Below are 25,784 nucleotides of genomic sequence, written 5' to 3'. Positions count from 1 at the left end.
TCTTTTATCTCGCGAATATGTTATTGCAATCCTTAACGGGAGCGTTTCAATAAACTGATTGAAAATAGTTTTGCATTTACCTTTTTAGTAAAAGGCGAGCTTTTAAGCCTGATAAATCACCCCGTAAATGCACACGTTTAATTGCACATGTGTTAATATGTATGGTTACACAGTATTAAAAGACAGTGAACAACGTCAGTTACCTTTGTTCCCCGCGTTTGATAAAAGGTGAGCTTTTAAGCCTGAGAAATCACCCCGTAAATGCACACGTTTAATTGCACATGTGTTAATATGTATGCTTACACAGTATTAAAAGACAGTCAAAAATTAACGTCATTTACCTTCGTTCCCGCGTGTGACTCGTGCTGTAAATCTCTTCCTTGTTTTTAGTTCACGTGATTACGTAGGAGGCGTGATGACGCGATACGTGATTCCGCCTCCTCCATTACAGTGTATGGACAAAAAATATGTTCCAGTTATGACCATTACGCTTTGAATTTCGAAATGAAACCTGCCTAACTTTTGTAAGTAAGCTGTAAGGAATGAGCCTGCCAAATTTCAGCCTTCCACCTACACGGGAAGTTGGAGAATTAGTGATGAGTCAGTCAGTCAGTCAGTGAGTGAGTCAGTCAGTCAGTCAGTGAGGGCTTTGCCTTTTATTATTATAGATAAATGATCAAAAATATAAAAAAACAAACTGGTTAAGTTTGCAGATAAAACTAAACTAGGAGGAATGGAAGATAATCTACTATCATCCAAATTATTACAGAGACCGAGTACAGGCATGGACAGACTTGTGGCAGATGAAATTTAATATAGTGTGATAGGTGGCCAGCCATTTATCCCGGCCAATACCCCCAGGCCGCCAGGTGGAGCTCTCCTTGCAGTATGGAGGTAACCCGAATGCCAGCAGGGAATTATGGACATTGGAGTTTTCCTTTACAACCCTGCTGGATACCATGGGGGCCGCTAGAAGGCGCTGCAGGGAGGAGCAGTAATTATTTTCCCTACGCCCCGGAAGTATGTCAAAGTCACATGAACAAGAGGAATGACGTGCTTCAGGGGTGAAGAAAAGGATTTTTTTCTGACCCGGAAGTGTTCCTAGTCACGTGGACAGAGAGGGTGAAACACTTCCGGGTCAAGGACTATAAAAGGACTATGGGAAATCCCAGACGTCGAGCTGAGCTGGGTGGAAGGGTGGCAACGCGTCTGGGAGAGGAGGATTGGATTATTCTATTGATTATTGGTGATTATTTATGAGTATTGTGGAGAGAAGGGTGCTTGGTGCACATTATTATTATAAAATAAATAATAATTGGATTTTTATCTGGTGTCTGACGTCTGATCTGAGGGTTCAAGGGGACGACAGTGCCTCTATCTTTCACAATAGGTAAAGTTAATGTGCTGCAAGCAGGAATTTAAAATGTTATATATGAGTGCGCGATTGGAGATTTAAAACTTGAAAATACAACTTATGAGAAGGACCTTGAACACACTAGTGAGGGCTCATTCAGAGTACTGTGTGCAATTTCTGTCTCCATTATATTGAAAAAATATTTCTTCACTACAGAAAGTCCACCGAAGAGTGACTATGCTGATGTCAGGACTGTGAGTTATGAGGAATGGTTGAAGGAGCTGAACTTCTTCAGCTTAAGCAAAAGGAGATTAAGAGGTGACATGACTGAAGTATTTTAAAAGATTAAAAGGAATTATAAGAATTCACAGTTCTTTAACAGTTCTTCAACAAGAACAAAGAAAAATAAATTGAAATTTAAAAAGTAGATTTCACAGACGTGTTAGAAGGTTGTTCTTTACATAGCGAGCAACAAACACATGGAAAAACATGCAAAGTAGTTTGGTGGATTGTGGTACTTTTGGAACTTTTTATTCTCTCAACTCGGTTATTAAAACAATTATGTGAATCAGATTTGCAAGCTTTGTTGGGCTGAACAAAGTGTTATAATGCTACTTTTCATATAAATTGAATCAATGCTTCTAGGTGCAACAATATTTTAACATAGCATGAAAACATATAAACATGGAAATAGCATCTGACCCACATAAGTATTAGACTATATTGATAAACACATGTATCAGTAGCAGCACTAGATGCTAATATCTTCAGTGAAACTGATTTTTATTCTTCCAGTTCTCCCCATAGGAAACACCATTACCATGCACTCATATAAAAAGTAAAATAGGTGGTAAAAAAAACTGAAAAAATAAAACCAAATACAGTGTCAAAAAATGAAAATAATTACACCCACAGGGGAAATTCTGTGTGCAGCTCCCACATGACTGAAAAATCATGCACTGCACATACTCATGCAAAAGGCTTATTTTCAATATGTCATTATAAAAAGAGTACTATGAGCTTAAGGGTTTCTAAAAATATGTAGTAAGAATGTGGATGAGACATAAACATGTTTAACTAATATGGCAGGCTTAAAAAAGTGAAATGAGAAATGTGGCTTATGGCTCCTGCATGCACTCAAACTTACATAGTTCTGCACAATCTTATTATTAAATGGGATCACCTGCTACACGTCTATGGTGTCATCACTGTGTAATGGACAGCCGGGTACCATGCCCGGCAGGGATGCCACTACTGCATCTGTTCTGGGGGGGAGCTACCATGGACAGCTCAATACCTCCCCTGGGACGCTTGGTGGCAGCCTCCCTGGCAGACGATGATTCCCCAACCTGGTGCATGGCTCCATGGGAGATGGAGTCCTCCACAGCCTGGTTGGGGGCTCGGATGGCCGCCAGGGGGAGCTGCATGGAGCCTGCAGCTCGGCTGGTCAAATCTTCAGCCCCACCCAGAAATGCAATTAGGGCCAGGTGATCAAGCACCTGGAATGCTTCCGGGTAGGGTATAAAAAAGGCCAGCCACCACCACTCGAGAGCCAGAATCAGGAGGAAGAGGATGAGGTTGCCTGGGAGGAGTGGTGGTGCCAAAGTGGAAGGAAAGTATTGTTTGGTGTGCTATATTTAAGTGCTTTTGGGACTGTGTTGGGCCTGTGGGACACGGGGAAGGCGTGCCCCACGGCTGAAGAAAAATAAAAGTGTGTTTTATTTAAGCACGTGCCTCTGCCTCAGTCTGTGCCGGGTCGGGTGCTATATAGCGCCTTTCACAACTGTTATTAATGAGCCACAACAGTAAGAGGATAAATCTTTTTTATTGTACTGAATTCTAATGTTTGTCTACATAAACAGCAACATTTTTTTACCAAAGGATTAAACCAAAGCTTGTTTGCATGACTTTGACTCATTCGTTACAATAAAGACTTTATATGTTTCAATTGTAAGTATCAGGATGTCAAACATATTCAAGAATTGTTATTAAAAGAATAAAAACCTGTTACATTAACAAATACAGAGAAACAGCAGCATTTGTCCAAAAAAAGATTAGTCTGTGATCCATTATCTAAAAAACTGTGACTTTGAAAGATGTTTCCAAATGAAAACAAATATTTTAGAATCTAATGTGTGTTTTAAATACCAAGGTTTTTGCTCTGTCTCTACCAGCAATTTGTTGTGTGGTCCTGACCTAGTTGTTTACCATCTGTACGATTATTTCCACATTTGTTCTGTATGTGAATAGCAAAGCACCTTGAGGTGGTGTTAACACTTTGTATAATAACTGTTTCAGCAGAGTACATAGAATTATGCATTACAGTATCCCAATTATTCAGTAATATCTACCCTGACAAATTTGTTGATAAATACAATAACAACTCTAAAAATGAAAACCCACAGAGTGGAGAAATTACTATTTTTATTTTCTTTAGTCTAATATTACTGTTGTTTTCTTTTACATTCTTAAAGTCTAATATTACAGTAGAGTTGATTTGTTCCATGTATTTTCAAATGAGTAATTAAGAGCAGATGACTACAAAGCCCACAGTACACTTGAAGTCCGTGACTTCACTGGCATTTTTAATCAAGTGCACATTTTAGCTCCTCAGCTATGAAACCCTCGATTTCTGAAATAACACATCATTAAAATTAATGAAGATACATGAAAGAATACACCAATCTGCATATGTGCACTTTAGGACTTTTTAAAGGGTTGGATCCAGCATTGCGATGCAGTCCAGCGCAACCCTGTAACTCGATTAAGCGAGTTTGTAAAGAGATGGGTTTTATCGTAACGCGAAGTGCGTCCTCTTTTAAGGATGATATGCAAGGCGTTTTACATGTCATGCAGTTATGGGTTCAGGATTTATTCATGTATTAGTTTTTTAAAGTACATTGTGTTCTGGAATTTCTGTGTGCTCTGCCCTGTATATCAACAACACCCGGCGGTTGATTCTTCAATGGTTGCATGTTTTCACGACAGGTATCTAATTACTGAACTGTTAAGCTCCAGTTCAACCTGCTTATAATTTTTATACAGTACAGTACATTGGAATTATTCGCAGCCAATCAGAGTGACAGGCCGGAGTGCTAACTACAAGATGGGTTTGAGCGACATATAAACAGATGCGATCGACCGAAGTCGCTGACAGCTCGTTATCGGTGGATACCTGATTGTCGGCGCCGCTTTTGAAGTTCCGCTTTCACTCGCAGAACATAGCTAGCGATTGGCTAGTCAATCGGCCGGCATACTGAGCCGGGGTCGGGGGAGGGGATTCCTGCTGCGTAAGGTCTTCCTGGAACCAAAATAAAACACCCGAAAACGACACCTGCCAGAATCAAGCGGAGGTAAGCATTTTGCAAATTGTATTGTAAATGCGGTGACATGACAGACCTCAGTTTTTACCCCTTCGACATTTTATGGTTAGCCGCCTTAGCCAGTGCGTGGGCCGTTAGCGAGGACGATGCAAGGAACTGCCATTAACAAACCATAAGGGGCGCGCTGTACAAATTAAAATCTGCTGCTGTTAATTTGCTCGCTAATATAATGTTGGCATGTATTCTGTGTTCTTTTTTCTTGCGCGTGGTGCAAATTAAGGAAATCGACCGAGGTGTGCGCAGTGTCAGTTTGTGCAGTGCTACATATACAGCACCCGCCAGCACCAAGGCGACAGTGATCGCACTCGGGGTCGCTTGCTTCCTTCCTTCCTTGCTTCTTTCCTCGGTCTGGCAGCGGGCTCAACCGTCTGCAGTCCCCCACATGTCCTTGAAAACAGCGTCACCACAAACCAGTTTCTTTTTCCTAAAAGCGCGTTTAAACTTTTCATTCGCGCGCTTTCAAAGCAGGTTTTACGAAGAAGGTTCATTTTGGGCCTTTCTGTTAATGTGTCTGATTTCAAGACATTAGCAGCAGTTAATATTTTAAAAGTCGATTTTAGAAATTAAGGCCATGTTGTTTATTTATGGTGTAGTTAGAAAACATTAGGTATCGGCTCGTTTTTTCGTTCATGTTTATCAGTCGGCTTTTATCAGTCATGCAGCCGCATATGCGCTCGACTGATAAAGGCTTCGACATGCGTTGCCTTAAATGTAGGATGACACCGGTTTTTGCACACAAATACACACACCCCAATTTAGTGTAACGCTGCTTTCAAGAGATATCGTTTTGCTAACTTTTTGGGCAGTTTTTGCAGTCCATGTACTCTCCAGGTATACTTCTCGATATTTGTACATAATTAATATGAACTTAAATTTCGCACTTGTCTTATTGGTTATAGCTGGAAATGTTTTGCCAGTATTATTGGATTAACATTATTTAGAATTTATAATGTATTGAGTAGATTATTGTCGTGTTCATATTCACTTGTGTACTGTCATTTACTAAGACGAATTTGACTTTTTTGCGACTTTACAGGTGAAGATGCTACCTGATCATAGCAAAGATTTGGAGTGGAGTACAGCCAGGAAATTGTAGAAAAATATTTGTTTGGGCAAAAGTTGTCCGCCTTAATGACTTAACATGCAGGATAGGACTTTTGCATATTATTAAAACTAATCTGTAATAAAATCTGTTGAATCCAAAACAAAACAGGGTAACTCGAAGTCAGGTTTTTTTTTTTTTTTTTTTTAGGACGGTCCCGCTTTTATACATTGCGACATTTGAATGGGGACCCTTATCTCTCTTTGATTAAAAATACATTTTTACAAGGCACTCAAATGTGGGTCGTCATCGCAAACCCGCTGAACGAAGTAGACCTACGTCGGTGCAGTAGTTTGACTACTGAGGTGTGTGCCGTTTTGGATCAATGATTCGATTTTGTGCTAGGCTGACAAGATTTTCAAGTCATTGATTTTGAGTTTTCACTAAAAACTACGTTGCTAGTCTGCATGATATTTTAAATCACAGTTCGTTCTTCCGGATTTATTGCAATGGTAACATAGGTTTAGGTTTATTTGTCATATATAGGTTAACACAGGGTCAACATACAATGAAATGTGTATGACGAGAAAAACAGGTCACTCAGCCTAGATCTAATAAGCCTAAAAAAAAAATAAAAATTACAAGTTAAAAATAGACAAGCCATATAAAATAAAATATGTGCCTTTTGCAATAAGTTACAGAGCAATATGAGTTCAATGAGCAGCAAGTACAAATGACAGTTATTGCACAGATAATGTTTTATGAGTACAGATCCATATTGCATAAAGTGCAGATGCATGTTCCAGTCAGTATTCAGAGTGTGTGCAGGTACAGTTTGTGTGTGAGTATTGCAATGTAGATGTAATGCAATGTAGGTGTAATGTAAGTGTTCAGGTGTTGCTGTTGAGGAGTCGAATGGCCTGGTGGTAAAAGCTGTTCTTAAGTCTTGTAGTCCGAGCAGCCAGACTCCTGTATCGTCTGCCAGCCAGTAACAAGGATAACAGCTGGCGTGCTGGATGGCTGTGGTCCTTTATGATGCTGCTTGTCTTACGCAAGCACAGATGGAGGTAAATGTCTTCAATGGCAGGAAGACTCTTGCCCGTGATGTGCTCTGCTGCCTTCACCACTCTCTGTAGTGATTTCCGGCTGCTGGCAGAGCAGCTCCCATACCAGACGGTAATGCAGCCCATCCGCAGACTCTCGACCACACTCCTGTAAAAGTTTGAGGTGATGTTGGCATTTATGCCAAACTTCCTCAGCCTCCTCAGGAAGTAGAGCCGCTGGCGAGCTTTAACCACAGTGTCTATGTGAAGGGTCCACGAGAGATCCTCGGTGATGTTTACTCCGAGGAACTTGAAGCTGTTAACCCTTTCAACTTCTACGCCGCTGATGTAGATGGCCTGGTGTTCTCTCCCTTGTTGTTTCCGATAGTCCACTATCATCTCCTTGGTTTTGCTGACGTTAAGAGACAAGTTGTTATCCAGGCACCAATTACTCAATGCCAGCACCTCCTCTCTGTAGGCCGTCTCATCGTTGTCAGTGATAAGGCCTATGATGGTTGTGTCGTCTGCAAACTTGATGATGGTGTTTGTGCCGTGTTTTGCAACAAGAGGGGGCTAAGCACACAGCCCTGCGGCGCTCTTGTGTTTAAAATGAGTGAAGAGGACGTTTGTTTGCCGACTCTCACCACCTGGGGCCTGTTTGTGAGGAAAGAGAAAATCCATCTGCAGATGGTCGTCCCCAACCCAAGGTCATCAAGCTTCAAGACGAGTTTTGAGGGGATGATGGTGTTGAATGCCGAGCTGTAATCTATGAACAGCATTCTTGCATATGTATTTCCTCTTTCCAGGTGGGTGAGGGCAGTGTTTATTGTTAACGCAATGGCATCCTCTGTAGATCTGTTTGCTCTGTAAGCAAATTGGAGAGGATCCAGCGTGTCGGGGAGGGAGGAGCAGATGTAACCTTTGACCAGTTGCTCGAAGCACTTCATAATGACCGATGTCAGTGCAACCGGGCGATAGTCATTCAGACAGGAGACCACCGGTTTCTTTGGGACAGGAATGATGGTGGATGCCTTGAAGGAAGTGGGGACCACTGACTGCCTCAGGGAGAGATTGAAGATGTTGGTGAACACACTTGCTAGCTGGTCAGCACACGCTCTGAGGGCATGGCCTGGGATGCCATCTGGTCCCGGAGCTTTGCGAGGATTGATCTCCTTGAAGGACCTTCTCACGTCAGACGTTTCAAGGATCAGAGTGACAGACTCACTGCCCCCTTGAGGATATAGCTCCTGTTCTTTGTTGGCTGCATCAAAACGAGCATAGAAAGTGTTGAGCTCGCCTGCAAGACATGCAGTGGGCTGAACACTGGCTGTGTTTTTCTTTTTATAGTCAGTGATGCAGCACAGTAAAGGTTTATTTCACAAGCTCATTATTTAAAATCACGAGGTCATGTACTGATTTGTCCAGTGAATCAGTACCCTGATTCTTCTTTTTAGCTCAGCAGTTTGTAAGGCTACGTTTCCCAATTAATTCAGCAATCGGCAACGTGCATAATCATAGCCTCACTGATATAACAATGCAACTTATCCATTACCCTGTTCCTTGTTTCAGACAGTAGTTGTTGCTGGAGGGTAAAACTAAGGGAGTTTTTACAGATTACAATGCAAAAGTGACAAAGCTTTAATATTGAAGTCAAATGAATGCCTTACCCTATGTGAGAAATTGAGTAATTTGAAATGAGTTTAGATGGAGGTGCTGGCCCATCATTTTGGAAGCTCAAAACTTGAATAATGAGAGGAATGTGCCAACTAAGCAGAACAAATTAAATTGTAGGAAAAGCCAAAGACCTTTATTTTCCAAATGCTGAAAGAACTAGGATGCCATACCCGTTAAAGACTAAAGTTTTTGGAGCATGGTCACAGTTAGCAACCCTCACAAGAAGTCGAAATCATGGACACAGATGTTTCATATCATCAGAATTATTCAAGTTAAAAACCCAAGACATATACAGTACCTTTTTATTGAATTTTGTTTGTTAGATGTATATAAATAATAACTGCATTATAAGGCGTTCTTTAATGTTCTTATTTGTAATGGAAAAGCACATGGAACCAAGTTATTGTCCTTATTCTGTGGTTAGTGGAAAAATGTCATTTTAGTACCTTCTTATGACATAACCAACAAGCAAACCAAAGTCAGTTCCTTTCACAGGAAAGTAAGCTGGTGTGGTTCCAGTTGGTTAAAGTATATAAACAAACACTGAATGCTGCAGAGTTAGACCACTGCTCTAATTTTCCCACTTTTACATACTATTGTGAGTGGGGATGGGCACATCGATACTATAGTAATCAATATTTTGCTCAAACTGTTTTCATTTGGTATTGAGTACCATTAAAAAATATTTACTATTTTTTTCTGTAAGATCCGGTAGTAAGGTTCTTGCAAAGATATAGAAATTAATAACACACTTTATGCTCTCACATATTGAAATGAGCAGACACACTGTGACACATGAATGCCATAAAACTACGCACCTTGTATACAGTAAGTGCTGACTGTACGACAATGGCTGACTGAATGCATAATGTTGTATGCTGCTGCGTTTCACAGGTGGCAAAGAATACAGCCGCCCAATGCAATATTTGTGAGAATGAAGGAGTAGTACAGTGGCAAAATAAGCATCCTATTTAAACATTTGAAAAGCCCACATGCAGACCAACAGAAAGATGTGGGGAAAAACATCAGAAGGATGCAAATGTGGGTCATGGTGATTTAGCTGCAACCAGTGCCAGATAAGGGATAGCTCAAAGAGCCATGAGACATTATCCAGGTAACTCTGCTGCTAGCAGGGTTATGTAGATGGGAGTTTACTGAAAACTTTTTAGTTGAGTTTAACATTTTGCTGTTTACCTCTCTGTAATACTTATGAAACGTAAAAAACGTAAAGCTAGTTGTTAACATAATGGAGGAGACTTAATTGTGTAAAGCATAAATATCGGAGAATTTTGTCACAAATTCTGCCTGTGTTTTTTTTTTTTTTTTTTTTTTTTTTTTTTTCCCCCTAATTAAATGCATTGGACAATATAACCAATACCAGAATGTTAAATACTGTAGTCTAACACTATGCGAAATACTTAATAGCTATGCCTAATTTGAAGATGAAAACTCACTGAAACTAGTTTTTCTTTCCAAATAATAAGTGCCTGAGCAAATGTTAATAAAAAATATGAAATATTTTGCAACTTTAGTGGATTTAAAAGTATTTTTAATTGCATTAGTAGCAACATTTAGTGTAATAGAATATGATTTTCCTTAATTTTGTTTAAATTATATTGTCCTCCTGTCTCCTTCTACAGTCCAAAGACAAGCAGGTTTGGTGGACTGGCAATGGTAAATTGGCTATATATATAATATATATAGTGTGTGTGTGTGTGTTTACCCTGTGATGGGCTGTCCAGGGATCGATCGTTCCTGCTTTTCACCTGCAGAGGCAAAATAGGATTAAGTGTAAAAATGTTAATGTTACTTTCTCTAAATACAAATTTTAAACTTAACCAAAAGTAAAGTTAATATGACAAAATCTTTCTATATAATTGAAATGCAAATGTGGGAATATGTTTTTTTTTTTTTTAATGTTAATGTTCTAAGGGGATCAGTTTTAGTGCTTTTGTGAAGTTGATTGCCTGTTTTACATGTATTAAACAAATAACCAAATCTTTATGAAACCATAAAAGTTCATATTATCTTTATTACATTTGTATGTTCTTTCAGGGTGGCACAGTGGAGCAGTGGTAGTGCTGCTGCCTTGTAGTAAGGAGACCAAGGTTTGCAACTTGAGTCCCCTTTTGCTGGAGTTTGCATGCTCTCACTGTGTCTACATCAGTTTCCTCCTGCAGTCCAAAGATTTGCGGTTTAGGTTAATTGGCGATGCTAAATCAGCCATAGCATGTGTGTGTTTGTGTGTCTTCACCCTGTGATGGATGGGCACCCTGTCCAGGGTTTGTTCCAGTCTTGCGCTTTGTGTTAGCTGGGATATGCTCTGGCTCCATGACGACCCTAGTCTGAATTAAGTGGGTTACAAAATGACATGACAGATTTATTTTATTAATATGTATTGTGTAATAAATTTGTTATGGTGACATTTATGCTGTCTTTATTATTTTAATTTAGATACAGACTGACCAATTAATATTAGCCATTCTAAAACAATACCGTCATTTGAAAACAAATTCCTGTGCTCTGTACAAAAATACTCTGTATTGATATCGGAAATTCTGACACCTCAAATACTTGTATCAATAGGTGTTGGATGTTTCTTCAACACACATTGGGTCTTTAGATACAAGCAGAACAATGTTATGTATACACCTTCTTGGCAGCAGTTCACACATTACCCATCTGCAAATTGACTTTATTAATAGAATAATACTTTAAGCAAAACTTTACTAAGTTAATGAATGGTTTTAGATTATGATCGTAAATTCAGCTTAATGCAGTGACTGGTGTTATTTGCATCTGTGTGATGAGATTGAGCAGGGTGTTCAGGGAGTAGTATTATTTCTGGCTAGTGTTCAAAAAGTCTGAAATATTCAGAAGCCAAAATGGGCCAGTATTTCAGCACAATACTTTGTTGAGTCCTTGCCCCAATTAATTAAGCCTGTTCTCTGAGCAAATTGGAGACTGACTCGCTTTTATGCAGTTACACATAAAATCATGTCTGAAGTTTATAATTTGATGGAAATGTTTTAAACTTTATGGTGTGTTTTTAAGATCTCATAAGTGTGGCTGGTGGAACAGTTCAGATTTGAGTAGTCTGATGTGAACAGGTCTTGTCAAAAATAAAAAAAATTATGATGGTTATATTGAGTGTATTTGCACATGATTTTCACTTTATTTGGATTTCTTATATTTTGGAAACTGATTATTTATTAATTATTTTTTATTTATTGCCTGCAATTGTGGTTTCATCAGTGAAGCGTATATGTGCCTTGCTATTTTGATGAAAACATTTGTTTCTTGAAGAGAAGACATGTAAAATTCAGACAAGAGTGTGTTGAAAATAAGATTGCATTTGTGAAGGTTTTAATGAACACATTATAGGCACATTTTGACTTATTGTCATAGATCATAAAGGATTCCATCTTTTATATTGCACATTTTTATATTATATTGCACAAAGATTACATTACAGCACAATAGAAAATAGTAAGGTAAAGTAGATACATTCATTTGAAATTTGGATATAAAACATAAACTCTGCGCTATCTGAGTTTTTACCAAGTTCCCAGCATCGATGGAGTTCATCCATAATAACTGGTGAAGTGTGTTAAATCATGCATCAGTCTTGATCAATATTAGCTGTTTCTGTTTTAAAATCAGTAATGATACTGTAAGCAGTTTTTGTCTCCTGTATAAAACTATGTCCAGGATTGTTCCTAGAAGGTTACGTTTACAACTGTGGTGCAATTGTGAAACCTTGCATTTGATTTTTTTTTTTAATAAAATAAGTCTAAGTTCATACTGCCGCTTAATTCCAGTTTCATTCATGTGACACCATCTGAAATTTTAAAGTGTGATCAGCAAAAACATGACATTATTCACAATGTTTTAGAAAGGATTTACCCTGCTTTTATATTCACTTAATTTGCAGACAAAACCTCAACATCTCTCTCCCACCAGTCCTGGTTCCTGTGTTGTCCAGAGGGTTTTTAGGTACAGAAACAGTTGTAACAACTGCGCCCAAAGCAACTGCTATTGTTTTTCATTTTCTGTTTCTCTTTTTTGCCATCATGAGCTGACTAAGTTATAGATGTTTGGCACTGAAATGATGTGGATTAGTGCAGCAACCAGCATCTTGTCTATAAGTTGCACTCTGTCAGTTTTTTTATTCCTTTTGTCCATATGGGACACATTCAGGATAGTTATTAGATATGAGCTTGTACAGATTTGGATCACTCACAGAATTAACTGTAATCAATCAAACAAAAAAATCAGACAGGATACAGTAGTGTTGCTTTGAGCTGTGGTTTGAACTTAGCCTTAAAAGACTAGCAGTTGTTCAGACAAGAGCTTCTTCATTATGATCAACAAAGGAATAAAAAAATGTTAAATATGGAAAATGCTAAATAGGGGAATGTTTAATTGGGACTCTAATTAAAATATATATAATATATGTGTGTGTATTTATTATTTATTTATTATTTGACAGAACCTTTACTTACATTTGAGATATAGTTGGTTACATTTCATTTATTTTTCCAGTTGGAGAAAAGACAGGTAAAGTGATATACAGTATGTGTGTTTGTGTTAAAAGTTATTTTCATGCTGGAAAGGTTAAAGATACTATATTAGTGTAAACAAAGCTATATACAGTATATAGTATATACACTAAATGTAGTGTAAACATTGCTGCTTTGCATAAAGCTTGAAGGAGCATAACCAGATACTAGAGGCAAAAATACTTAAAAGATTAAGGCCCGATGAGGTTATTTGATGGCATACTTATTTAACTGATGGACTTATTAAAGAGGGAGTCAGCCACACCATACTTGAGTCGAACAGATAACAAGATACAGCAGCTTTGGGATGGAAAAATAGCAAGCTAGAAGTGGTTGAAGTGAGTAATGTTAAAACACCAAATGTAGGAAACAGTAATGGACTGTTGATGTTTGATTAGCTGTTAATGTAAACAACATTTCAGCCAATAACAAATAATGTAAATGGGTATGGTACAATAGTTTTGAGATTGTTAATAGACTTGTGCTCATGCATTCTGTACAGAGATACTTAATGCAGCAGTGAGATTGAGAGAACATCATTGTGGCTTGCATACAGCCTTCAAGATTGTAAGCCATTATCCAGGTCAGAGAGACAGACAGAAAAGTAAAGGGATATGCCGCTGAGATATCCAAGCACTTGATTACTTTGCAAAGCATGTGGTTGACGAAACAATTTTTATTGGTAATATTTTTTAATGTATTAGCAGAGCTAAAAAAAATAAATGAAAAAGAGGAAAGCTGGGATTCGTATGATTCTGAAATGAAATGCTGTCCTGTTAAATTCTAACTATGTGTGTATATAAAAAAATACCATTTACAACTGTATTAGATACTTTGTCATTATCAAAAACTGTAGGATGCCTAAGCCTTAAGTCAACATACTGTACTGTACATACACATGATTCAGTCAGTCATTGTCCAACCCGCAATATCCCAACACAGGGTCACGGGGGGTCTGCTGGAGCCAATCCCAGCCAGCACAAGGCACAAGGCAGGAACAAACCCCAGGCAGGGTGGTAGCCCACCACAGGGCACACACACACACCCACACACCAGGCACACACTAGGGACAATTTAACCCTAACCCTAACCTGCATGTCTTTGGACTGTGGGAGGAAACTGGAGCACCCAGAGGAAACCCACGCAGACACGGGGAGAACATGCAAACTCCATGCAGGGAGGACCCAGGAAGTGAACCCAGGTCTCCTTACTGCAAGGCAGCAACGCTACCACTGCGCCACCGTGCCGCCAATGCATTATTCATTTCAATTGAATTTTTTCCATTTTATGAATAAGCACTGCGGTGAGTTGGCACCCTGCCCGGGATTGGTTCCTGCCTTGTGCCCTGTGTTGGCTGGGATTGGCTCCAGCAGACCCCCATGACCCTGTGTTCGGATTCAGCGGGTTGGGAAATGGATGGATGGATGGATGAATAAGCATGAAATGCTTTTCTGTAAAACAGGTAATAAAGCATTATGCATTTTTGCCAATATTTCCATTAATGGATATATTCAGTGCAAGTTCCAGTTTGCATAGGAAACTAAGTTACAAATGTTCACAAGAACGGTACGGTCTCCTAGATGAGCGATGCCTACATGTAGAAAGTATATACTCTGTATGCAATATACGTGCGTGTATGCTTATGTATATTTATATTTATATATAAGTGAGCTTTTGAGACTCCGACCACCCCTCAACTGCGCTGCGCACCAGAACTCTGTTAATACAGGCAGGGATTGCTTGACCGCTGCTGGCTCAAATACTCTGCGCATGGTTGATGTGGGGAACATTTTGAAATCGGCTGTTGACTTGGCTGTGTGCTCACTCTCTGTGTCTGTCTATAAAAATTATATATGTACGTATATGTATGTATGTAAATGTGTATATGTATGTATGTGTATACATACTGTTTGTCCAATCCGTTACAATAGATGTACACATGTGCCAGGTTTGCCAGTGAATTTATCGTCTTTTCCTACATTGTGCCGAATAAAAGTAAAAGAAACTGAAATTTAAAATGTTATTTTTCAAGGTGTTCATCATGTTTCGTGACAAATATCAGTGCATGTTAAAATATGTGGACCTCATGTTACTACAGGATGCTTTCTAACAGTAAGGAGACCAGGATTTACATCTTGGGTCCTCCCTGTGTGATGTTTGCATCTCCGTGTCCGCATAGTTGTTCCCTGGGTTCTCCAGTTTCCTTTGATAGTCCAAACACAAGCAGATTAGGTGGATTGACCGTGCTAAATTGGCAGTGCTGTGTGTGTGTTTGTTCACCCTGTGATGAAGTGGCACTCTCTCCAGGGATTGTTCCTGCCTTGTGCCCTGTGACTGCTGGGATAGGAACCAGCTTCCCCACAATTCTGCTTGGCATAAAGCAGGTTTTTTGGAAATGGATGAATGGATGTTACCACAGATCTTCACAACTACTCGGCTATGAATAATTTCTTAACTTCCCATTCAAACAAAACAAAACACTAGTTAACCCAAGGCCTCCCTGAAAACTTCATTTGTATATCTAGCAAAGTAAACAAACTAATTCCATACTTTAATGAAAAAATACGGTTCCTGTTCTGACAGCAAGGCAGGCATGTCCACTTTAAATGAATTCAGGAAGAGGCCAAGGACCCAAACATTGGTCTTACTACACAAGTACAGGGACCAGATCCACAGAGGGCTGGCCTCAGTAACGAACAAATATATCTGATGAAGTGGTTTTGAAGGATGCTTTAAGGTTTTCTTTTACCTAGGGTTGTAGAAAGTAGTAACAATACACTATTTGTTAGGGATATCATTAAAGTTGTTGACCATGCCTCAAAGGACAGGGACTATCCACATCTGATTAGTTAGTATGTACCTGTTTTTGTTAAAATTTGGCCTGGAAAAAAGTGTGCAGTAGAATGAGTGAGTATTGCCAATCAAAATTCCACAGCGTCATGGTCTTTTAAAAATTTGATAGATATTTTTGCATAGTATATGTTCATTCCTTTTATTAGTTTTTTTTTTTTTTTTTTTAAATTAAAAGTTACTATATTACAAAATAATGTGGAATACGGCAAGATTGAATGAAAAAATGTGTTAGTAATGTTTGCATTTCAGATCTGATTTTTAATTACAGGTAAGATTTTAATTTTACCTATTTCTGCACAAGCTCCAAATTCCTTGTTTTGTGTTTGCTTTTCTTTTGTTAGGACCTAACCCTGGATAGTGTGCAAAACAAATGTACAGTTGTTGTATTATATTAGTCATATGTGAAGAAATATGATAGGGGGAATTATTACTATTGCCATGTCTGTATATGTTATTAATTCAAGCTGTCTTGTAATCCACTTTCTTACTTGGTGTTAAATGTCCTTCTGTGTCAAGCATTAGAGACAGTAATGTAATATTATGTTACAGTAAAAAGGAGTATCTGGAGTGGTGTGAACAACTTTTCTTTATGAAACCGTTTTATAAAATGTTTTAAAGTCATTTAGTATCTGCAGTATGTATTGTCTTTTCAGCCTGCATTTTATTCTGTCCTTTTTCTGTGCATAAATTGCTTGCAGTTGCACACTATATAGCTAGAATTATAAATTTGCAACAATCTGGTCTTATAAATAAATAATTTGGTCTTCAGGTGCTGAGCGAGCTGCTTATGTTTGCAAATCAAAGCTGACTTTGACTCTTAATGTGATGAATCCAAAAAAGCAGGGAGTATTAAGATCCAAGACCTTTGGTAAATGTTTACTATACATAATCTGAAATGTGTACACATTTACACAGAAGTCTGAAGTTAATTCCAAATTGCAACAACATGCAAAAAATTGCATGTTTAATATTTAGTGTGTTTTTTGTGTATTTATACAGAGTACAGGAAGGCTAGGATAGTTATTTAATGTTTTATGATTATGTACTTGGTTGATGCTTAAACATTGGGCTTTCCAATTTCAAATATGCATTATGCATTCACTTGTTATAATGCATTATGCATTTACTTGTTATAATATTGTGTTGTGCAACTAATAAAGTTTTGACACTTCTTTTCTTAGTGTGTTTACTATCTCAAGCTTTCTTTCTGCCTTGTTTGCATGCTACCTGTTACCTCACAGTTACTTTAATGCCTGCATTACAAAAGGTGCCAGCGTAGGCACACTTATTTTATTCAAAAGTTTTCTTCTTCACTTCATCAGACTGCGTGGAATTAGGACTGACAGGGAAGGATTCTGTAACTCATTTTACCTGGTCTGACATTGGTTGCTTTGCTATTTATAATACTTGATTTCAGTGTGCTTATTCATATGCAGCGTGACAAGGAGATTATATTGAAATTATTTTCTCTGTGAAGTTCCTTGTGATGGGGGAAGGGCTAGGGCTTAGATTCTAACATTTTTGTAATTTTCTAAATGTTTTTCATCTTCAAACTGGCTAAATGTTTAAACATTTTATTCACATACTTACAATTAAGGTCTCAAAGTCTGAATTTTTTTTTCTGTTGGGAGAATCACTTTATAGAATACAGAATATTGAAGGAAGAAGATGATCCGCTGTGGCGACCCCTAATGGGAACAGCCGAAAGAAGAAGAACTCTAGAATTGGAACTGGTTGATTTTTATTCTTACTTTACAGACAACCAGTAGACTTATAACTTTAACCCACTGGCTTTCTCAATGTGAATTAGCATCCTTAATTCATTGTACTGTCATCGGCAACAGATCTCCAGTTATGGTAAAGAAGTAGACCAGTCACATCCTTAACTTTGCATGAAAGACTGACACAGAAATTTGAATCCCTTACTTTAGACAGGCCAGTTTAAATTAAAAAGTTAGTACCGTGTTTCCCTGAAAATAAGACATGGTCTTATATTAATTTTTCCTCCAAAAGACGCGCTAGGGCTTATTTTCAGGGGACGTCTTGTTTTTCCATGAGCAAAAATCTACATTTCTCTCTATTATAAAAAAAACCTCGGAAGGAGACGATACATAATTTTCTTTGAGACACTTTAACGACCCGCAAGACAAGGCAGTGAGACAAAAGGACAAAACCTGCTGCACAGGCTTTTAAATGATCGACACGCAGCATGACAAGCAGAACCCGCAGCTCGGCAGCAGTAAGACAGCAGCTGATCCGACCGCATCTCCTTAGCATGCGTTCAGCCCCCCCTTAACAACGCAAGCGGCAAAGACGCGAAGTGGCTGGCGCGCAGTGTGCCCTTGGGGGGTGGGCGAATGAAGCAAGTCAGGGGCATAACCTCCTAGTATTCTTGAGCAAAAGTCTACATTTATTCAAATACAGTCATGACATCATCTTCTGGAACATCATGATAACTCTCCAAACCCCGAATTCCTTTATGAATTTCTTGCAACTCCATTTCCTTTAGAACAATTGGCCCCAATCTCTCATGTCTAGCAATAGAGCTTTCCTTATAATGAGCACCTCTTGTCCGTGTAGCCTGCTCGTAGTGCATTTGAATACCCAACTTCTGTTCTTTGCAGAAAGCAGTAAGATTTTTGCCCTGGGACTCCTCCACAATTCCTTTCTTGTACTCTACAGAATAGCTCTTTCTTCTTGTACTCATCTTGTCGGGGGGGGGGGGGCGGGGTCATAATACTGGTATTGTTTCCTGTTCATCTGTGTATATACGGTAGCAGTAGGCATTGATCGCTCATCCAAAGGCACCTGCATGGGATGGTAACTAGGGTTTATTTTCGGAGAAGGGCTTATATCACGAGCATACTGAAAAAGCATGCTAGGGCTTATTTTCAGGGTAGGTCTTATTTTCGGGGAAACATGGTAAGAGTTAATAATTCTGATTCTTGGCTGACATTGTGCAGCAGTTACTCAAGCCAACAACAGTAGTTTTGAAAGATATGCATTTTACATCAAAGGTAAGATGTATTTACTGTATAAAGTTGTAAGTGACAAAATCCAATGATGTGGTCAGATGGCTGGGGAAGACAGCAAAATAAAATCTGCAGAAAGATTTTCAGATTACTTAGCCACCCTATCTCACCTGCAGTAAAACAGTTACTATCATTGAATTGTACAAGATGAGGTGCCACTATCTTCATAAGAAATACACTTTCATTTAGTCGCCATAGTCTGAGGCCTGGTGCAGTAATATCCCAACAACAGTCATAGTGGTTCAATACTCCGCTGTTCACTAACTTGGCAAGAAAACTAATGTGGAGATATTACAAGAGTGTGTTAGAGGCATGTTTTTGGAGCTTGCTAGCGATAAATTTAATGGAAAAACATATTGCATGTATGAAACCGGTAGCTCTTTCAGCATCAATTGCTATATATTGTCATCATGTCTAGTAGCAATAGATGGTGTCAGTCAGACTGATCATGTATCCCTAGTCATTGATGATTGGACAAAAAGCACAGCGATAGCACAACTGTGCATTGAAGTCTAATATTTTAATTAAGCAGAATTCTTAGAGGAACAGCAGACACATGTGGTATTGTTGATTGCCATTTTGCTGCATCACTTTCGAGGTGTTTGTTCCCCTAGCTTTTGAAGAAGAGTCCCCACTTCATTGTGAATTATTAGGTACAAATTCTGAAAGGCAAATTATCTTGTTAAGGTGAATTCGGTATCTGCCCCTTTCAGACTATTTTCACATTACTGTTTTCATAGATCCCTATATTTATTGATTCTGATATTAATAAAAACTTAAAAAAAACATGTTTAAGGATGACTTGGAACAAGAGAAACTGTACAGAATTGCAGACTTAATATAGGACAATTTTGACCTATTACCAGAGGACAGAGTATCAAAGATTTATATTCTTCTTTGCTTTCAGGTGCGTTGAAAACTGATTTGGATTTCTGAAGATATTTGCCTTCTAAAACTTGCCCCATTAAAAGGTAAGTAATGTAACATTATGACAGTTGCAATTAGCTAACAATGGAAGACTATTTTAATATCAACATGTAACTTTTTTATTGAAGCTTGAGACTTTTTCAGCTTTGTCATTGGTGTTGGCAGAAGCTAAAACAGTTGATGAGACTGGGCTTGTTTCTTTTGATTTTTTTCACATGATGAACGTCCTCTCTTAGCCATAGGTCAAGACAGTTTTGTTGGAGAGGCTAAAGAACCTCTGTTTTTCTCGCATACATCCCTCATGTTATGTGTTTTAATACAGTCTTGTTTATTATGGCACCAGTGACAGGCAAGTAAGAATTTCACTGTACTTTGTACACATGGCAATACTACTACTACTATGTAGTTGAATTTTGAACTGCAAGATGATAAGGTGACAAAATATTCTTGAGGAACAAGAACTATTCAATCACTTGTACTGTTTTATTAAACTCCTCATAAATGTTAAGTTCTTTATTTTAAAAAATACTGAAGGGTAATACGTTTTTGGGAAAGTCAAAGTATAACTAATTATAGTGAAATTTGGTAAATGAATACATAAACTAAGCAAGAATGAAGTCAAGTATGCCATTGGTCAAAGTAAACTTCTGTTGTGTTTTTTTTTTTCCCCTGTCAGCTGATGTATATAGGATTTATAAGTGAACAGATATTTGAACTTAACCTCAGCTGCACTGGCTGTCTCAGCTAAACTTTTAGAACGAGCCTGCATTTAGCATTGAATTACACCATACTATTTTAGTCATTGCTGTGAGGGTTGTAAAAGATTTGTGTAGGTCATGCTGTTAAGTTGTTAGAAACGTTTGTGTCATTCTGTCTTTTTAAACAGATACAGTGCCTTCAGGAATTCCGATGTGCTGAACTGACCATTGTCTCATTATGTCCAAGTACGCACTTGTTCTCCTGCGACATGGTGAGGGAGCCTGGAACAAAGAAAATAGATTTTGCAGCTGGGTGGATCAAAAATTGAGCAGTGATGGTGTTAAAGAGGCTCTGGATTGTGGTAAATTATTAAAAGAACTGGGATATGAATTTGACATAGTATTCACCTCTATCCTAAGTCGCTCTATTCAGACAGCCTGGCTTGTGCTGGAGGCAATGGGACAGGAATGGGTTCCAATTGAGAAATCCTGGAGGCTAAATGAACGTCACTATGGAGCTCTGATTGGTCTTAATAGGGCAGAAATGGCTTTGAATCATGGAGAAGAGCAGGTAAAAATCTGGAGACGAAGCTATGGTGTCATGCCTCCACCAATTGATGAGTCACATCCCTACTTTTTTGAAATCTACAATGATCGTAGGTATAACACCTGTGATATTGCCAAGGATGAACTACCCCGAACAGAGAGCTTGAAAGAAGTACTTGAAAGGCTTTTACCATACTGGGAAGACATCATTGTACCAAAGATTAAGGAAGGCAGGAGAGTACTCATTTCTGCACATGGAAACAGCAGCAGGGCTCTACTAAAGCACTTGGAAGGTATGGTGATACAGTATTTTTAATCTGAGAAATTAAAATCCATAGACGGAAATACACTGCTTATTGGTTTGGTGTACTAAATAATATTCCTTTACCTCCCAAAAAAATGCATTAAAAAAGTAAGTACTTTTCTTGTGATACCAGTGTATCCAGTAGATGATTAAAGGTAACTGGACCAAAGTAACTTACTCAGACTAGCGAATGGTTCATCTAGTAGTATAAGGGTTTAGTAGTATTAGACAAAATAAAAAGAAATTAATATACAAAGAATGTGTGCTTGCATCATCAACTGTGTTTATAAATACCATATATTAATTAGCACAGGATATAAGAATTGCAGGAAAGACTGTAGCAAATCACAACAGTTGCTAGAAAGCAGTATGAAAAATCTGCCCAGTAGAGCTAACAGTAATTTTAAATTAAAGTAAAGCTATTTAGATCTGCTTGTCCTACTAATGCAATCCACCTTAAAACGAAGTTTTTTTCAGTTGCCTGCCTTCTCTCTTGCAGGAGAGATTTAACTTCTTGGAAGGTGTCTTAGTCTTTCCATTGAACATAAAGATTAGAACTATGATCATATTTTGAGTAATTACATTGGCCCATATAGTTTGGTGATATTCATTGTAATTACAAGTTACGTTTCATAGCATATTTCTAAATTATGTTAACTGATCAATACTACCTTACTATTGCCAAATGAAGATAAAACTATTATAGAGCCACTGTTATTTATGAAATATCATCTCAATCAGCTATTTTACTTACTAATATCCATCCATTTCCCGCTGTATCCTAACACAGGGTCATGGGGGTCTGCTGGAGCCAATCCCAGCCAGCACAAGGCAGGAACAAATCCCGGGCAGGGCGCCAACCCACCACAGGACACACTTACACACACACACACGCACACACTAGGGACAATTTCGGATCACCAATGCACCTAACCTGCATGTCTTTGGACTGTGGGAGGAAACCCACACAGACACTGGGAGAAACGCAAATAAAATTATATATGACATTTTTATTCTTTTCATGGTATAAAGCAGAATGACCAGAATCGGGCAATGCAGAATATTTTGTTATTAATAAATATTAAAAGCTAATAAGCTAATAATATGTTTAATACTATATATTGTAGAGTTTGGCATAGAACAGGTGCCAAGCTGCCCTGTTTCTTAAAATATTTAAATAACTTGGTCTGTTCCTGTAAAATGTTTGGTCACATAATCAGACACCGTTGTTTTATCTTTTTTTCAATACAGAAAACCGTTTACTTAACCTACGTCATATAGTTTGGCAATCATGTGCACAAAAGAGATAACTTACATGCATGTTTAGTGATTTAATAAACTAAGCTGCAGTTTTGCCTTTTAACTAAAAGCAGGAGTGAACAGCTTATCACATGTCTCTTGTATTTCAGACATAAATGTTTTTAATCGCAGTACTCTTTGCATATTGTGTTAAATGGAGTAACAGTATACAGCATTTGAAGTTACTTTTGAAAATGGTTTTGGATTGTGGTGAACATTATTAGGAATAATGTTAAGCATAAATTATGGAAGATAAGTAATAAAAGTCCAGTCTTTTATATGCATGTATTAATTCAAAATAAAAAAAATCATATTTCACATAACTTGTAAAACCTGACAATTAGCATGTTCCATATTCCAATATATGGGGTGGAATAGTGGCATAGTAGTAGCACTGCTCCCTCACATTAAGGAGACCAGGGTTCGCATCCTAGGTCCTCCTGGTGTGGAGTTTGCATGTTCACCCTGTGTTTGCATTGGTTTCCTCCCACAGTCCAAAGACATGCAGGTAATAATAATACATTTTATTTAGATAGCGCTTTTCCCATGCTCGAGGCACTTCAGAGTTTAAGAAAGAACGGCAGGGTATACAGTATATACCATTGTACTATACCAAATAAATAAATAAAGAAGAGCAAGATAGTAATTCAGAGAAAAGCCTAACAGACAACATAATTGATGGCCTAGCACACATACACAGGTTACATGAGCATCTTTACAAGGTTAGGTGAATTGGTGATCCTAAATTGGTCCTAGTGTGTGGTTGGGCGGGCAGGGGTGTGTGTGTGTGTGTGTGTGTGTGTGTGTGTGTGTGTGTGTGTGTGTGTGTGTATACCCTGCAATGAACTAACACCCTTTACAGGGTTTGGTCCTGCCTTGCACCTTATGCTAGCTGGGATAGGCTTCAGCAGACCCATGCAACCCTGTTCAGGACTAAGTGTGTTAGAAAATAACTGACTTGTGTGGTATATAGATTAATTTAATGGAATCCTTTATCTCTTTTTAATTCTTCTTTTAGATTTTCATTTTAAATTTGGGCTGTTTTCCTCGCGCTGTTTTATTTTCCAAAAATGTTGTGTTTATTCATCTTGTCAGGATGTTCCCAGTTGGGATATATCGTTAGAGGTTGCAACCCTGTCAATCACAACACAACAGGATAAAAGGATCATTGTAGGTTCACTTCCTAATCCAAGCTACACAGATTCCAAAACCCTTCATTGCATTTGAATTCTTAATTTCATTTTTATGTAGTCCTTTTTTTTATTTTTGTTTTAAATAATATACACCAATCATCCACAACATTAAAACTACTGACAGGTGAAGTGAGTAACATTAATAGTACCTACCAAGATGTAGGATGTATTATGGTGCAAGTGAGCAGTCCTAGCCCATTTGGTCTGATCCCAAAAAGAGCATGCATTGCTGAAAAATGTAATTCTGGCTACAATAGAAGGGTTTCAAAACACAGTGCATCGCAGTTTGCTGTGTATGGGGCTGCCTATCTATAGAGTGGTCAGAGTGCCTTTGCTGACTCCATCTACTACCACTAGCAGTTGTCACGCAAGCATCAGAACTGGGCCATGGGCCAATCAAAGAAGGTGGCTTTTTTCTGGAAAATCACATTATCTTTTGGATCATGTGGACAGCCAGGGGTAAGGTGTGTGTGCATTGATCACTTGGGGAACAAATGCAGCAGGGTACACCTTGGGAAGAAGGCAAGCTGAAGCAGTTTGATGCCTTGGGTCCTGGCATTCATGTGAATGTGACTTTGACACGTACCATCTACCTAAAGATTATTATAGACCATGAACAACCCTTCATGGCAACAATATTCCCTGATGGCAGTGGCTTCTTTCTTCACATATAATATGCATGCGTGTTATTTTAAAATGTGAGTCATTTATGTAATACTGGTAGAAGCATAGGTTAGGCAAGGACTGGGTAATGAATTTTTGATTCATATGATACATTTATAAGTTACTGCTAAATACGGGAATAGAAGAAGTATGAAAAAATACAATCTAGTTACTCTTGGTGAAATATGCAAAAAATATATAAAAAATGGTGAAAAAAATTTACAGGGACTCTTAAATTACACATCAGATCTTGATGAATAAATATTCAAGTGGAAAATCTTTACTGAGTAATATTGTGTAATTTGTTGAGAACAAAATGATGTAACAACAGTCAGTGGAAACCAAAATCATCAACCCATTGAAAGTTGGATTCAACTGAAAATCACTGAAAATCAAAGTCAAAAATTGAATTAATAGGCTGATCCAACTTGTGTGAATTTCATCACGGCAACCCATAATGTGACTCAGTAGTGCATATGGCTCCCATGTGCCTATATGCGCTCCAGACAACGTCTGAGCATGCTCCTGATGAGATGGCAGGTGGTGTCCTGGGGGGGAGCCCAGAGGTTCTCAGTTTGATTCAGGTCTGGGGAATGTGTAGGCCAGTCAGTGGCATCAATGCCTTTGTCATCCAGGAACTGTCTACACACGCTGGCTACAAGAGGCAGGGCATTGTCTTGGACCCGGAGGACCTCTGGGCCCACTGCACCAGCATAAGGTCTGACAGTGGCTCTGAGGATTTTATCACTGTACCTGACCCATTGCCAAACCAGTCATGTGGGATGATGTTGCACGCTGCATAACATTCACCATGTCATCTTCAGACTTTTGCACATCATTCACATGTGGAACTTGCTTTGATCTGTGAAAAAGCTGCCAATTCTGGTATTCTCGGGCAAATGCCAGAGGGAAAAAAACCAAACAAGTTTGTTTGTATACCAAATCATTATCTGAAAACGGTGTCCGATCAGGGGTTGTGGGAGCGTGAATGTCAGTGAGAGAATAAAACTGAAAAAAAAAAGCCTAACTTTAACAAGTACTATAAGTTTACAACCGCTGTTACAGACATAAATCAAATGTATGTTTTTATTGTAGATTATTAATAATAAGAGCCGTTCTTACCATTGTACCATGCCTACAATTTTTTTCCTCGGTTATATTCTTAATAAAAGTGCACTTGTTTTGTTAAACACTTTCACAAAAGGTACAAG

At 38.4% G+C, this 25,784-nt stretch overlaps 1 protein-coding gene across 2 annotated transcripts in view; it reads left to right on the top strand.

Annotated features, from left to right (window-relative positions):
* The first annotated feature begins 4,414 nt into the window (after window positions 1-4,414).
* Window positions 4,415-25,784, top strand: part of bpgm (2,3-bisphosphoglycerate mutase) — a 59,959-nt gene continuing 38,589 nt past the window's right edge. Inside the window, exons 1-3 of one of the 2 annotated variants that reach the window (XM_028804826.2) lie at window positions 4,415-4,707; window positions 19,851-19,914; window positions 20,757-21,407. In XM_028804826.2, the coding sequence (XP_028660659.1) occupies window positions 20,807-21,407 (601 nt within the window). In that variant the 5' untranslated portion in view covers window positions 4,415-4,707; window positions 19,851-19,914; window positions 20,757-20,806. Of the gene's footprint in view, window positions 4,708-19,850; window positions 19,915-20,680; window positions 21,408-25,784 lie in introns of those variants that run through there. The other variant, XM_051920370.1, reaches the window with a different exon arrangement.

Source organism: Erpetoichthys calabaricus, chromosome 1 (genome assembly GCF_900747795.2).
Source record: "Erpetoichthys calabaricus chromosome 1, fErpCal1.3, whole genome shotgun sequence".
Lineage (NCBI taxonomy): Eukaryota > Metazoa > Chordata > Cladistia > Polypteriformes > Polypteridae > Erpetoichthys > Erpetoichthys calabaricus.
Note: the sequence above shows the minus strand (reverse complement) of the source record. Positions and strands in the feature narration are given on the sequence as shown.